Below are 16896 nucleotides of genomic sequence, written 5' to 3'. Positions count from 1 at the left end.
TATTGGCGTGGCTGGGAATAGTGACAGACATGCTTCTGGTATTCTTATTTAGATTGGAATAAATGTTTACTCCCCAGCATTATTCCTGAAAGTAGTAGAGAATTTCAAAAAGAGTCTTGCTAGTGTTCAATCTACAAAATATATCATAACAACAAGTCTAAGGCACTCTAGCTAAGATTCAGGGAATTCCCCCCCGGATGAAAAACACATCCGCTAACATGTCTATAGCAGATAGGCTCTAATTGATTGTTTCAACATATTAATTTGGGGTACACCATTGATGTCATTTTCATGATGGACTTGTTCAAATATTAAAGTTGGCCTGCACACTTCGTAAAACGAATGAAAATTTCGATGCTCTGGGACTGCTTTTTGTGACATAATAGCAGCCATAAAAGTCGCGAAACTCAGCTCAATTCAATCTCAACAATGATATGCTTTCTAACCCAATTTTCTTTACCAATATGAATTATAGGCCAGAACAATTAAGAAATAAACAAAACGCAGCTAAAACACATTAACTATTGTTAATCGAACAAAGATGCAGCGATTGAAAAATAAAGTTTTCATAGTCTAGAGAATATTTGAATAATGCTAATGAGTGTCTGGTTACACAGTATGTATTACCGTACCACACCCAATTAGTACATTGGTGTTCGGTATTTTGACGTAGGACTACGTCTGTGATTTCTGTATGGGGCTACACTTTGTGAAATCTGAATATGAAACATGTAACAAAATTATGAAAGATTTTGAACGTTAATAACTCAGCTGTCCCTGAACCAATTTCAATAATTTTATTACCAATCGATCAAAAATAAGTCTACGCATCTTTACCATTTTTCAAAATGTCACTATTGAAAATTGCACGAATGTGCAACTGTTGCTATAGCAATTTAAATTATCACCGATTGCCTGCGAAAAGTGTTTTCCCTAACACAGATTTCAAAGTTGAATTCCATCCGGTCTCACCAAACGGTGTTTATTCAATCACCGCGTGGTGAGTGGTGGTGTTCTCCTGTACACAACGAAAGGCTGCATCCATAGAAGGAGGAAGAAGCCGCACCGCTATTGATCGGAATCAGTAGCTCTTCTTGAGTTGCTGGGGGTCATCTATGCCAAGCGCGTCATACTAAAGAGTATAAACACTCAAATTCCTATTCATACACAAAACACAGCTCCTGCAGCGGATGACAAATAACATTTATTATATAAGAATACGTAGTCCTAAGTCATCATGACCTCCTTTGAATGGGTGAGATCAGTTGCTTAGTCATTTGACGAAGGCATGGATCATTCTCATTTGAGAAACGCTATATATCATTCATTTGAGTGTAACCTACACATAAACGGAGCTCTTTAATAGAGAATAGCTACTTTTCTCATTTTCATAAAAAATGTTCAAATGATTTTGAGAATTTACAGCACTGCTTCGAATCCATCTTCTTGCGTAACTCCTTTGGCACGCGAACAAAGACGGCACATCCGAACGGTCGCAGCTTTGAGACATCCGGTTTTCGTCCCTTCCATAACTCGTAGGGAGTCACACCATCACCAATCGCACTAGACGGGCTTCTGTTGACCAAGTACGTCGCTGTCTGGATGGCAGGTGCCCACTCCTGAATCCTCCAGTTCGGACGTATGCGAGACTGTCCATTCAACTTAGATTCCGTTACGTCTACAAAAATCCTCAAACTTTTTACTACGGTACTCACCTCCGTTGTCATATAGCAAACGGCTTACTTTTACGCCGAACTTTGCAGTAACCAACGCCTCATACTTTGGAACAGAGCAAACACCTCATATTTGCACTCCATAAGGAACGTCATCGTAAAATGACTCCAATTGTCGATGAATGTCACAAAATAATGTACACCTCCAACACCATCAGGTGAGACTAGCCCTCGAATGGATCATCTCCAGCACTTCAACTGGGAGTCGTGGATTCGTTAAATAATCAGCGATTTGCACCTTTTTTCTTTCTTCTGTCGTTTTTCGCGTTGACTCTCCTTACGTTGTTTGATTTCCACGGTATCGCCGGGTTCATCTTTCAGCGCTGCAACATCACCGATCTCGGTCTGAACGCAATCCAGTAGTTCGTACTTCCAAGATGCGAAATTAGCACCATCGAACAGCGGCAGGTGAAACCGTTCAAAGCGATCTTCCTCGGCCATCTCGACAATCTTTTTCACTATTTATCCATTAACCGTTCCGAAATGATCTGAGCCCATAACCTAAAATGATTTCGGATGGTCAAATGCGGAAAGAAAATACAAAAACACGTTTTAATAATATGACCGTTTTAATAATATGAGGAATGAAAAACAAAACAGTAGTAGATGGTTACCTCTATGCTCTCACTAACATTTCAGTCAAATCGTCCGCGTTCAGATCCACGGGGCCCCTGTCCACTTCGTCTTTCAATTCCAGTCGCAAGTTCTCATCCTACGTACTTCCACAGTATTCCGTTGTCCTATGTCATATTGGATCGCCTGATGGGTATATCCTTCGTACACTCTCCAATTCATGTTTACCACCAGCGACAGACTGCAGAAAATGACGTCGATAATGGATTCCCCACCATCTCTGTGAAAAGTGCTGCTGGTGCCTTCGCTAGACAGCCTTACTTCCAGCTTTGCCATAGCTTCCAGCAGGCTATGTCCTCTTTCGTTGAACATCTGCTTCCTCACTGCACTTCCTAAGCATTGAAGTCTTCTCCGATGACTACCGGTCTTCGTCCGATCAGCTCTTCGGTAAGTCCATCCAGAATCTCGTGGAACTGCTCCATCGAACACCTGGGGGTGCGTAGCAACTGCAAATGAAGGCGATCATGAAACCTTCGTATGAGCTTGCAATCACTTCTTGAATGGGGTATCTGCCCATAACTTGCCCCCATTGCAGCCATCCCAGCTTTATACTCCATCCAGGTACCGTTATCGGGCAGGACTCGTTACGTTTCCGCAATGATTGGAACATCGCACTTTGTTTCTGTTGTCGACTGCCAAAACAGTTACTGTGCAGTGTCGCAATGATTGAGGTTTATTTGGGTTACCTCCATTACATTACTGTTGGCCTGCCATCGCCTTTTTGTATGCTAGGCATTTGAAGCCTCCCGTCGTATAATCGTTTCCGTCCTCTTTTTTTGCAGAGCATACACCTCGGTTGCTTCGTGCAGCATTTTGTCGAAACCCATGCACTCGAAGCATCGCTCCAGTTACTTGGTAACCCGAGGAGTGGCTTTCAATGAGCACACTGACCACCCAACCTTGACCTTGCCTATCGTCAACAGCTTGTTCGCTGCAACTATCAAAAGCCGTATCACCGCTGTTTGCATGCCGGCGCTTCATCATCCGGATTAACATCGGGACATCTCCCAGATCATAGTGCACCTTCAATGCACTTCTCAGCTTCTATTCTGTAGTGATCTCGTTCAGATCCGTGCACTCGTCTAAAACGGCCATTCGAGGTTACTCTGCTCAAGCTCAAGGGCGTAGCCAGCTTTCGAGCTAGGGAGGGGCGAAAAAAAATTTAGTATGGAAAATTTGGCCGAATGCCATTTCACCGAAAGCTTTTGTGAACCCCCCCCCCCTGCCCCCCTTTGGATACGCCTATGTCAGCTGGTCTACAATAGTATCATCAAATGGATAATGGTTCTCATACACACTTCCAGATTCAAAAACAATGTTCTTGAACCCGGCGCGTATTTAGTTGTTGAACGAAATGAGCATGAAAACTTTGTGTATGCTAGGAATGCTTTAACCAAGCTCTGCGATATGATGACCATTATCTGCTTGACGACGTCTGGCCCTTTTAAATATCTTGAGCCATAAATTCCCGGAAAGTCTTTGAGCTGTGCCTGGAACAAGTTTCAATTTTTTTATGGAGTCAATTGATTCAACAGTACAACTAAAACTACACGTAAAACGAAAAAGCAGAGCAAAATTCACGGAAGAAAAAAATATTTGTGTCCAACTTTGTCCAAAGCACACTTGCCGAAAATGATATGAAGAGTTGGTATATTCAGAAAATATTATCAGAAGCAACTTTGCAGATGATGCTACCTATCTATTTGTAAAGGCATAGTCAGCAGTTTTAAGACGTCCTCCGGCCAGCGATATTAAGAAAATAAAGAAATTAATTTGAGACTTTTCAGGCCTAGCATACATAAGGGCCTATTTTCTCGAAGTTTAAAAAAAATATCAATGGTTCCACGGCAAAGTTCAAGTTATCCATCAGGGATGGATTATTCACCTCAGAGCAGAAAAAGAGAAAAGTAAAATTCCAACTTCACTCACTTTTTCGACTTTCCTTTTTAAAACTGAGGACGGCTGTTGGTATGGCCTCTTCAATGTGCAAAAAACTGAGGAATTCAAATGGTGTTCCTCTTTGAGAAACTGTTTGGCTTGATTAAATCCATTGATGGGATGAGTTAAGGAATGCATGCTTCTTATTTGGTTTTTATCGAAGTGTTCCAGTATGCGTCACTGGACTAACTGGATAGGTACGCGCCTTTGGATCCCAAAGTCCTTGGTTCGAATCCTGGTTGTAACTTTTTCTATTTGTCTTTTGTTACTTTTCTACTTGATTCGTCACCTGGAGCAAATACAAAAGCTTCTTATTTCCCAAGTAACCAAAAGTTCTGCATTCAACGATAAAACTCACTTCCAAGTTCCATAAATTTCAAATAAAGTTCCGACAGAACTTTCAAGTTCCATAAAGTTCAAATAAAGTACCAACAGAACTTTCAAGTTCCATAAAGTTCAAATAAAGTTCCGACAGAACTTTCTTCCCAAGCTACCAAATGTTCCGCATTCCACGATAAAACCCACTTTCAAGTTCCATAAAGTGTATATAAAGTTCCAACACAACTTTCTGGCTACTTTAGAAGCTATAGAAAGCACACAAAAAAAAGTTCCAAAAAGCATCCCCAAGCACTTCTTAGGAACTTCAGGCAAGGCTGAAAACATGACCACAACAAAGTTCCCAACAAGTTCCCTGCGGAACATCTTAGCAACTTGAAAGTTTCTAAAAAGGTTATTAGTAACAAAATTTAATGTACGTAAATATGAAATGATCAGTGGCTCAAATAAATCATAATTCTTATATTTATGCAGTGCTTCAATATTCTGGATTTCCTGGATTCGAACACGTGTATTCGGCATACGATCTACGAACGCTAACCACTGCGCCACTAGTGTGTTGGAATACCATACGGGCAAACACCAATTTAAAATTCATCCATGTGTTGTGTTTCGTATTCAAGGCAGTCAGCTGTCACTGAAAACTCCAACAGTAGGCGGGACAACAGCTCACTTTGATAAATCGCAGATGACGTAGCGGTTCGTGCTGGGTTTAATTCTTCAAACAGCTCCAATACTATTACGAATGCTGATAAATCAATAAATGTTTATACCTACCTTTGGAAATAACTTTCATAAAAACTTGACTTTAGAATTAACTTTCATAAAAGTGCGAACTAAATTTAAAATTAGTGCACAGTAACCTTTTTTTAACTTATTTTCTAAAAGTTCCGTTCAAGTTCCGGCAGAAGCTGCTTAGAATGCTCTTCAATTATGGTACCCGAACTTTAAAGTTCTTATAACGACTTAAAAATGAGGCTGCTTAGAATTCTATAGACTACCTTCGACCAAGCTGCTTAAACCACAAATAGCCTTTTATCAGAAAGTTTGGTTACTTGGGTTAAGGTGATTCCTTGTAGAGTCCACAAATAACCGCCACATAGGCTATACATGCTATTTCACTTCGAATTTTCAATTACACAAATCTCGGAAATCGGTGCCCCATTTCACTTGAAATTGCTACTTCATGTATGCTGATATGTCTGATATTTATGCACTTAAAGTTTCGAAGTGGTTACGAGAATAAGGATGTCACAGCGATTCACCTTAAATAGCACATTGAAAAAAGTAACTATTACACTCAAAAAATTCCACACTTTTGATCGAAATGTTTTGATTTTTTATATGCCCAATCACATTTACTTTAAGCGTATTTCACATAGGTTCAATGTGTTATACACGTTAATTTATAGTGATTAAAACTTTGAAATGTTTAAAATCTTTCACTATCTATTAAACTTAGTGTTCTAGATGCACTTCCACAGTTATTAATTGAGAGCTTTTCGATGCCTGTACCATTTTTGCATTGGTATAATTGTGTGGCAAGTCCAATCATACTTCTATGCCCAGGGAAGTCGAGAAATTTTCCAACCCGAAAATTCCTAGACCGGACCGGGAATCGAACCCAGCCACCCCAGCTGCGCCTTTACCGACTGAGCTAAGGGAGGCCCCATCTATACAAGTGCACATTGAATCACACTACTGTTCAAAACAGATGGATTTAAAGTGTTTTGCATTTCAATGCGATGTGAATTGTTTTTCCAGAAAGTTAAACATCGTAAACAAGTCTTGTGACTTTATCTTATCAACCCGCCTCATATATGAGAACAACCGTGGCACTGTGAGATCGAACGAAGACTCCGGCAGCAGCACACCTCAACAATCCATGATCGAATCCCAAATCAAACCCATTAAAAAGATATGTGAAAGCTCTGGTCTCTGGCAGTTTTGTTCATATATTTTTCGATTCATTTTTAGAGTCAGTAAAGTAGAAGTCAATAAAGTAGAATATTGTAGAATATTGAACTATGATGTGCAAAGCCATCACCAAATGAGGCACATAGAATCCAAATGTGTCACAAATCAAATCCATAGTGTTCAGGCATGATTCATAGCATAAGATACACACATGAAATGGATGTGTTTCACAATAAGCGCAAAATTAGGTGTGTGACACATGATGATGACGTGCGGAATTTTTTGAGTGTATCGAAGCACACCACTCTTTCTCCGTTTCGTTTTGTGTTTGCCTCAATGTGTTTTCATAAAGTTGTGCAATCGTTCTCCGCAATGTGATATGCTGTAAAGTTTGCTCTTCACCACTTCATTCGAGTAGTTATGCCACGGATACACATGTGTGACAAACTATGAGCATGATCCTTATTTGTATAATAAAACTCACGCTCATCCATGGTCACACTTGTATAGTTTTTGAATAACTGTTGTATAGTGCTCATTCATACAAATAATGCGCATGTTCATAGTTTATCATACAAGTGTATCCGCGGCTTTAAAATGACTTTTCCTACCACTCGAAGCTCGAAATAATACAATATATTGAGTTTTTTTTTCTTCTGGAACCACGAGTATTTCGATCCTAAGAAAGAGCATTTGAAATAATATCAAAACGACGTCATTTTGGTTTGCTATAACTTATAACTTTTTTTTATTGTCTTTGTTCTGGAAACGGAGTAAAGTATCCACGATGAGGATAAAATGTCTACATTTTTTTTCCTAATGATTTTTCTTTTCTGGGGCCTTAGCAGCTGGCTGAGGGTTCTTGATGTTGGAGCTGCGCGGAGTTGTCGCTGGCCTCACTGCGGCAGCGTTAGACTTGACCGTTGCCTTGTTGGGTTGGGTTGGTCCATTCTTAGATGGATGGCTAGCAGCGGCGGCTGGATGAGCAGCAGCAGTTTGAGTGTCACGCTTGTGAATGGGTTTCACGGACTGTTGGCCATTGGTAGCAGTAGCGGTGTGGGATCCCTGAGTTGGTCCGTTCTTCGTTTGTTTTGCAACTGGATGACTATCAGTGGCGGCAGCTGGATGAGTGGCAACGTTCTGAGTGTCACGCTTGGGTACGGATTTGACTGATTGTGGCCCACTGGTGGTTGGAGTGGCACGAGATCCCTGAGTTGGTCCATTCTTCGTTGGCTGTGCGGATGCATGGCTGGCTACGGCAGCTGGGTGAGCAGGAGCAGTTTGAGTGTCACGCTTGTGAATAGGTTTCACGGACTGTTGGCCATTGGTAGCAGGAGCGGTGTGGGATCCCTGAGTTTGTCCATTCTTCGTTTGTTTTGCTGCTGGATGACTATCAGTGGTGGCAGCTGGATGAGTGGCAACGTTCTGAGTGTCACGCTTGGGGACGGATTTGACTGATTGTGGCCCACTGGTGGTTGGAGTGGCACGAGATCCCTGAGCTGGTCCATTCTTAGTTGGTTGTGCGGATGCATGGCTGGCTACGGCAGCTGGGTGAGCAGGAGCAGTTTGAGTGTCACGCTTGTGAATAGGTTTCACGGACTGTTGGCCATTGGTAGCAGTAGTGGTGTGGGATCCCTGAGTTGGTCCGTTCTTCGTTTGTTTTGCAACTGGATGACTATCAGTGGCGACCGCTGGATGAGTGGCAACGTTCTGAGTGTCACGCTTGGGTACGGATTTGACTGATTGTGGCCCACTGGTGGTTGGAGTGGCACGAGATCCCTGAGCTGGTCCATTCTTCGTTGGTTGTGCGGATGCATGGCTGGCTACGGCAGCTGGGTGAGCAGGAGCAGTTTGAGTGTCACGCTTGTGAATGGGTTTCACCGACTGCTGGCCATTGGTAGCAGTAGTGGTGTGGGATCCCTGAGTTGGTCCGTTCTTCGTTTGTTTTGCAACTGGATGACTATCAGTGGCGACCGCTGGATGAGTGGCAACGTTCTGAGTGTCACGCTTGGGTACGGATTTGACTGATTGTTGCCCACTGGTGGTTGGAGTGGCGCGAGATCCCTGAGCTGGTCCATTCTTGATTGGTTGCGCAGATGGATGGCTGGTCGCCACGGCTGGGTGAGCAGGAACAGTTTGAGTGTCACGCTTGTGAGTGGATTTGATTGGTTGCTGACCGTTGATGGCGGTATGGGATTCTTGGGTTGGTCCATTCTTCGGCAATTGAGCAGCTGGATGACTGGCAGCGGCAGCGGCTGGGTGAGCGTGGACGGTTTCAGTGTCGCGCTTGTGTACAGATTTCACAGGTTGTTGCCCATGGGTAGCGGGGAAGGTGTGCAATGCCTGAGTTGGTCCATTGGTGATATGTTGCTCTGATGGGTGGCTCGAAGAAATTGCTGGGTGAGTGGGAGTAGATTCAGTATCACGCTTGTGTGCGGATTTGATTGGCTGCTGACCGTTGGTGGCGGTATGGGATTCTTGGGTTGGTCCATTCTTCGGCAATTGAGCAGCTGGATGACTGCCGGTGGTGGAAGCAGAGTGAGCGGGAACGGTTTGTGTGTCACGTTTGTGAACCTGTTTGCTTGGATGTTCGCCATTGAGGGTGGTGGTGGTCTTTGGCTGCTGAGCGGGATGCTCCTGAGACTGCGTTACTGGTTTAACTTGCGCATTGAATGCGCTGGGCTTCGATCCAGTGTTAACGGGAGCATGTTGATCAACCGGAATGGCAACAACACACGATGCGATGAATAGAAGACAAACCTGTGTATTGAAACATCATGAATAAACCACCGAAAGCATAATTTGGCACGGGTGTTATGTATTCATACTTACAATTTTCTGCATAATGGAAACGTTGCTAATTCCTTGGATGCTACCGAAGAACTATGTCGATGTGAAGAGAAATTGCGATTTATATAGAAGAAGCTGAATGAAAAACCAGTTTTCAATTGTCGCGGGAAGCGATTGATTCGTAAATATCGTGTCATATGGAAGTATGGGTGATTTGGGGGTATTTTCCGAATCTTGTTTATTTCAAATTTTGAGTAAATGTTAACACAACTATGTTAATTAGAAAGGAATAAAATGGGCTGGCTTTAGGCGATTGGCTGCTCAAATGCAAATACAATCAAATATTTGCTAAACAAAGCCTTACTTTTGGAGGTACAATCACACTTGGGTGCTCTAGTTTATTTTTTTTATTATGGCTTCAAACGCACAATATGAATCATAGCTCCACATATGACCTAAACATGGTTTAGCGCTATTCCAAGAACGGAGTTAGCCTGGAGTAGATTAATTAAGAATCTCGCCGAAAAATTCTGTAATGCGTGATGTGCACTGCTGTACAAGATGTCCGTAGAAAAACACAATATATGAATGAAAGTTATAAAATCGGGTATTAGTGTAATGTTGTAACAGTGGAACTGGTCCGAGAAATTTCTCGGGAACTGGTGATCATAATATTATTCAATACTGACTTTTTATTTATTTATTACTATATATCTCTACAATATACTGCAATAATTTAAAAGTAATTGATTAAGAAAATTCATTATTTATTCCAAGTCACTAAGAGTTTTTTAGTCAGAGATGGGCACCACCGAGCAAAAACAAATTTTCCGGGTATATTGGCAATCTTACTGATATTCAGAGCAAACACAAATGACTGAATTTCGGCTTTTTTGTTTTAATTGGGCTTGAAAAGTTTTAAATAAGTATGTACAAAAAAAAAATACAATATCAGATTACTTTTAACTTATGCAGTATCTTACCGTTTTTGACAACATGACCACATTATCTATTTATTTCTTCTAATTTGTGCTAGTGCTTTCAGTACAATTTTTAATGAAATACGGAGCATCTCTAATCTTTAAAGAAGGATCTAGGAGAATCACAAATTGAATAACGCTTTCGATGGTTTTTTCTAGATAGTAAAGATGTAAAAAAGCATGTGTGGCCAAAAACGGGAAGGTACTTTATATTTATTTGTATTTGTAGTATTTGTTATAATACATCTGAGGCCGGTAGGGCAAAGCTGCTCTATGTTCTTTGGTTAGGATCAAATGCCATCAATTATGCAACAATTAAAAAAACAGAACATCCGGAATAACCACGATATTTAAAAAAAAGCACACAACCTAGCAATCTTCTCCAAAAATTTTAACCTGGGAAATGGTATCGGCATGGTATCTTGTCCGACTGATAATGTGTAAAAAAATAATCATTTTCATTCAACACTCCGAACACGAAGCCTTCGGTAAATTGTGTAACGGCAAACTTGCAAGGTTTGAAAAATCATAGCTCAACCATTTATTGACGAATTTCAAATCTATTGGTGTCATTTAAAATTAAATACTTATTTGGTATCAATAGATTGAAAATCTACCGATAAATTGCTGGGCAATGATTTTTCAAACATTGCCAATTTTCCGTTACACATTTTACTGAAGGCATCTTGTTCGGAGTGTTCAAAAACATAGAACACTCGAAAACTTACATTAATCCGTTGGATTCGATTTCATCTTCCGGACGTTCTTAACGTTGCTCCTTAGGACGTTTTGGTGTGTGGGGGTCATGTATATATTATATCACGCTCTAAAGGGGGAGGGTGTAAAATTTCGTGACAAACAATGCATTAGGTATAGGAAAAACGTGGCGAATGAGGGAAGAGAGGGTTAGTTTTTCCTCAATTTAGCGTGACATACATAATTTATGCACTGCCCCGTGTTTCTGCCGCACATCGAAATCCAACAATCCACAAGGAAATCTAGTTCCACAAAATACGAGCTGCTCTTTACCAAGAAGGGTGAAATCAGCCGTGCATATTGATGGAATCCAGCAATGGATGGGGTCAACGCCGAAATCACAGTAAATATATTTGATGATTTCAGTAATATCTCTGTATGCTAGTATACTAAGCGTTCCTTTGTAAAATTTCGGTACCTTCGGATAGTCTCTGAAATTTGGCGAAATTGTGGCAATGAGATTGATCCGAAATAATATTTGCACAGCGATTCACACAAATAAAAAATTAAGAAAAATTTCATGATTTTGAAGATAGCTATCTATAAGGGATTGTTGTCAAATAGTCAAGGAATCGAATCACGGTTATGAACAAAAGTTTGATGATACGATAAACAAGATACATTAATTTTAAACCTAAGTTTGTACTCTTGCCCCACTTTACCCTAAGGAATATCAGCTATAGAGCCGTTGCAGGCCAAATGACCATTTTTTTTGCTATTTGGTCTAGAACTGTGTTACCGTTGGGACATAATATCCCTTGTTTGTCAGTCAAAAAGTAGTTCATTTGTAAAACTTTTATTGTTGCTAAATGTTTATTGTTTATTTATTTGCATATTGAATATTATATACAACTATATTAAATAATTCGTAAATAATAGCCTAGCTAGGATTAAAATAATTACATGCACACTCAAGAAAAATCGTACCCACAAACACACATACCATTGCTGTAAGTCAAACAATAAAAATGTGTTTAACCGTAGTTCGCGTTTTGTAGCTTTTTATCTGGTGACTGGACCTTTGTTAAGCTTGATAAAAGCCGACCCTGAGCGCAAAAGAGCCTTAAGCTCGAGCTTGCCGGGAGCACTCAAAAGAGGCCTTGAGAGCCCACCTTCAATGCTCCCCGTGGCTAGACCAGGGATCGAGGGCATTGTAGGAGGGTCTTGTCTGAATACCAAATAACCAATAGTTTCTAGCTCGTGGGCAAGCTTTGAATCTCTCGGACTTTAAACTAAAATCATTATTAAAGCTAAGCTAACGTTAATCTTGGGAAGCTAACGTAGATTCTGATACTTACACCATTTTTCAAGTGGAAAATTCTTCGAGACAAGAATAACAAAAAAATTCAGATTTTAAAACTTCGGATTATATTTTAATTTTCTTCAGATTTTTAAGATTCCTACCAGATTTCGAATAAAGCATTTATATAGGTTTTTTTTCTATGCCTCGTACTTACAATCTTTCAAGATCACGGAGTTAGATATAAAATCAAGATTACAGTCCGAAATTTAACACATACATAAAAGAACGGAAGTTTCATTTAATGTTCTAAACCATCCACACTACCCTGGAGCGTTAATTCTTAACAAAATAGACAAATCACGAATCTTCCCTATAGAAAAGGTACAAACATTTCCATAAAATCTAGATTCATGATTCAAGATTCCCTCAGTTTCTATGAGCTAGAGTACTTTTGAATACTTTCTTATCAACCTGCATTCTTGGTATATAAGAGTATATAAGAGTTACATTTGTATTTTCTAACAGATGGAGATCTTCAGAACTTGATCAACCAGAAGTCTTGAAAAAATATCGAAAGAACTTTACTAATATCTTCGTCTATCTGGAGATCTTTCGAATATTACCTGCTGTTTAGGAAGCATGTCTGAAAGAATATCCTGTAACCTTGGCAACGTTCCCTCAACCAGGGGTTGAAACTGTTGACGTTTTTTACTACACTCGCTTCGTTGTCCTGCGTGACAGTCTATTTGTTTTCGTGCTCTACCGTCGTCTCTCTTATACAACGCAAACGTTAGAACAACATTCGAGCCAAAAGAAAATTTTTTATAAATGTTTTATACAGCTTCTCAAAATGCTACGAAATTCACAAAACCTGTTACAAAAATTGCTGCACAAAATAATAACATAATCCACATATAAGTATCCTCCTATGAAAGCAGTGGATAGTTCAGTCCATGCAGAAATATATCCATGAAATGATAATGAAATCACTATACATTCTATGGTCGACAGTTAACCCAATTATATTAAACTACATCGGTCAAATGATCATAGGATTGAAGTCTTTTTTACACGGTTTTTAGCGATTTACACGGTACGTTTTTAACGATTTCTCGACAACTATACAACCTATCGACTTGATTTCAATCACATTATCCGTTTCAAGCTATAGGTAATCGAATGGCATACTTTATAAAAAATCACAATTTTTGTTGTAAATACAGAATTTTTTTAAATATGTCTATATAGACCATAGCATGCTATAATTACAAATGGCATCAAAATCCGATTTTTAAAAAACATTTAAACATTTTTTTTTTCCTTTGGTTTGTTTTTTCCGTCGATCTTGTTTTCCGTGCTGAGCACCAATGCTACCGACGTGCCAGGAAGGCAGCTCCTACACCTGGACCCTACCTATCGACCCATCAGCTCATGAACCGGGGACCAACGGCTTTACTTCCCATCCGAAGGAAGGCGTGATCAGAGATGTTATGCCTCAGAACATCCCGGCGGCGCCGACTGGGATTGAACCCAGGCCTGCTGGGGTGAGAGGTAATTACGCTTACCACTACACCACCGGCGCCGTTAAAACATTTAAACATGTGAAAAATCAAAATCTTGTAGGTTTTTTTTTTACACGGTACGTATCCCCCGTGTAAAAAAAGACCTGAGTGTATCTCAATTGGTTTTCCACACACTATCTGTGCCACAGACTGTGGGTTTACAATATATTTATGTATTATCGTAAATTGCAACAAAATACATTAAACTCTCTAAAGAGACTCTAAACAATAAATTGTTGCTGCAAAACAGCTTATACAGCCAAATATTACTGTATACAGTTAAACACAAGCATAATGTGCTTCTAAACAGCCAAAGTCACCGGTTAGGATTTAATTGATGGTGAAAATGGATTTTCAATACTTAAGATATTTAGCGGCGCCGGTAGTGTAGTGGTAAGCATGATTGTCTCTCACCCCAAAAGGCCTGGGTTCAATACTCCTCACCATTCCTCTCCAACTGGGAAGTTTGGTATAGAGAGATGATCATCCCGATTCGTACCTTCCTCAAAGTTGTCCTTGCTCGCTTTCTACTCTCTATATACAATTTTCACACTGCCGTACTCTAACGGAATTATCAACTCTATACTTTCATCTTCTCATCTATCTTATAAACATTACCACTTAAGTCTGTTATTTGAAACTTGGCATCTTCAACTATGTAAAATCGTTAACTTCACGCAGAAGTAATACAAACATAAATAGTTAAAGTATGCTTGAAAATTTAATTGAACCAACAAAAAAACTTTAGTTGTATTTGAGGGGATGTGAGACGCATTTCGCGCCAAATCGTATTCGGAGCTGGCAGCACCCTCTCAGATTTCAATGAAACTTTCTGGATGTGTGGAGCTTGACTAAATAAGCCACTTTGCATATAATTAGTTTTTTTTCCAAAATTTATGTAGACTATCCACACAAAACTAAACCAGTGAAGCTCAAAATCATCTCAGAATCCAATGAAGCTTAATTTGCGATTCAATTTTGTCTGAGAGATTATTTTTGGCTTAACTAATTAAATGATTCCCAATGGTTTGTGCAAAGTCAGTTCCACCAACCACTTAAATTCATTTACTCAAATAAAATTATGATAAATGTTTATAAAAATTATTTACCCGTTATAACTGGCACAAATGTTTCAAACAAACATCCTACTTAAACAACAACGAAAATCAGGGGCGGCCTTATTGGGAAAGTCGAAACGAAGCATTTTCCATATGAACGATTGTATGAAAACAGTCGTTTCGACTTGGTTCCATAATATGGCCCCAGTTTCTAACGAAAATCGCCACTGTTTGTCCCCAGGCCTACAATCACGAACACAATCTATTCTGCCGCCAAGTTCAATGCTTGTTTGCAAATTTCATTGTCATGTTATGTTTAGCCATTCGCACCCTCTACTTATGCTTTGCACCTGACCTCGATTGTCATGATAGTGTTCATTGATTGAAATCCAGATGTAACGCTACCTGACCCGTATAGCGCATTCTTTGTCACCGGTTTTTGTTGAAAAAAAAAACCTGCAGTTCTCCACATTGCACACGATTTATAGGATAGTTAAGTGTCGTTAGCGGATTTCGTTGAAATTTGTTCAGGTCCATGTGCATTTGAGATATTTATGATTTATTATACAGTACAGTATAGTTATTGTTGCAACTTTGTCCATCGTAAATGGATTTACTTGAAATTAGAGGCATTTAGAAGACCATGATTAACCAAATTAATTTAAATTTAATAATTTAATCATTCGAGAAGTACAGGTTAGAAAAATGAGTCCAGTTTCTTAATTTCAATTGAGAATAGTTTGAACATGCGTTAACCAGTTTTATTATATTTATTTATTTATTCATTTTATTTTGCCTATGGCAACATTTTTTAATTCATTCTGCTCCAATCTCAGGTGTAAAAATCCCTTTTAAAAGATTTGTGCAGAATTTCATTTTTCATTTTTTCATTTTCAAGCATAGAAGGGGGTCATAGGGCCAAGTCACCAGCGAAAAATCGCTGTCCATACTGCACCAGGGTAGAGGTATAGATTTGGCATCACAGAATAATAACCACAGGGGTCAAATGAATCCTGTTTACGATACCGGATAGTAAGGAAAGCTGTTGAACATAGGGGATAGTCAGAGTAACAGCAATAATAGTGAAAGTTAGGAAAATAAGCAGGTAGAGATGGTTGATTTGCAATGGTTATCGACTCTGTTATATGGCCTACCGTATCAGATTCAAATTTAATGTCGTTTAATATTGCGCTTATTACTTTTATCTTTATTCTAAGCAATCTCCTTTCATACTTGTTTGTTTTAAAGTGAACTGGATGAAATGATTGTTTTATCAAAATTATGTTAAAGTTAACTACTATTCATATTTGCTAATTAATACCTAAATGTAATTTTTAATTTTATGAAGATAAGTTGCTCAGAATAGCAGCCTGTATTTCCGTACCAGAATCCGCCTCCAATTTATTGTCTTTTGTGGATTCGTAGTAGCAAAGTTGTGCTAAAAGCTAAATAGTTACCTAAAAATACTACCTAACTCGTTCACAACCAGAGCCGGGCCACTGATGAAAACCAAAACTACAACCCTGAAAAAACGAATCGATATTTTCGAAGGCGAACACAACCTATTCTTGCTAGTGATTCTGTCCAATTGTTAGGTATCCAAATTATAGTCATTCGTAAACTTATTATTGAATATATGGATGAATTACACTATACACTAGTTTACAGCATTTTTTGAACTCGGTAAGGTGATGATCATTTCCAATGCAAAATCCTACGCTGAATTCAATGCCGTGGTCAGAAAAAATTAAAGTAGAGCCATTTTTGAGATATACAAAAATTTTGATTTTTTGAATTTTGGACAAAAGTACGATTACTAAAATGTCAATATCTTTGGAACTAGTGCACCAAGTTTAAATCTTTTTTTATGAACATGAAGCTAAATAAATTTGCTATCGTTCACTAGAATATTATGTCTTAATTAAAAATTTAATTTTGAAGTCATTTAAA

General features: G+C 39.2%; 1 protein-coding gene across 1 annotated transcript; it reads right to left on the bottom strand.

Moving 5' to 3' along the window:
- Nucleotides 1-7358: 7358 nt before the first annotated feature.
- On the bottom strand, nucleotides 7359-9448 carry LOC135698159 (mucin-6-like). Its single transcript, XM_065218052.1, has 2 exons — nucleotides 9390-9448; nucleotides 7359-9317 (listed from the first exon to the last, which is right to left on the bottom strand). Exons 1-2 carry the CDS (start codon nucleotides 9399-9401, stop codon nucleotides 7374-7376), a joined length of 1956 nt encoding a protein of 651 aa, XP_065074124.1. The 5' UTR covers nucleotides 9402-9448; the 3' UTR covers nucleotides 7359-7373.
- Nucleotides 9449-16896: the final 7448 nt, after the last annotated feature.

This window comes from Ochlerotatus camptorhynchus, unplaced genomic scaffold, assembly GCF_037179485.1.
Source record: "Ochlerotatus camptorhynchus isolate MF236.1 unplaced genomic scaffold, CSIRO-AGI_Acam_v1.1 ptg000083l, whole genome shotgun sequence".
Lineage (NCBI taxonomy): Eukaryota > Metazoa > Arthropoda > Insecta > Diptera > Culicidae > Ochlerotatus > Ochlerotatus camptorhynchus.
Note: the sequence above shows the minus strand (reverse complement) of the source record. Positions and strands in the feature narration are given on the sequence as shown.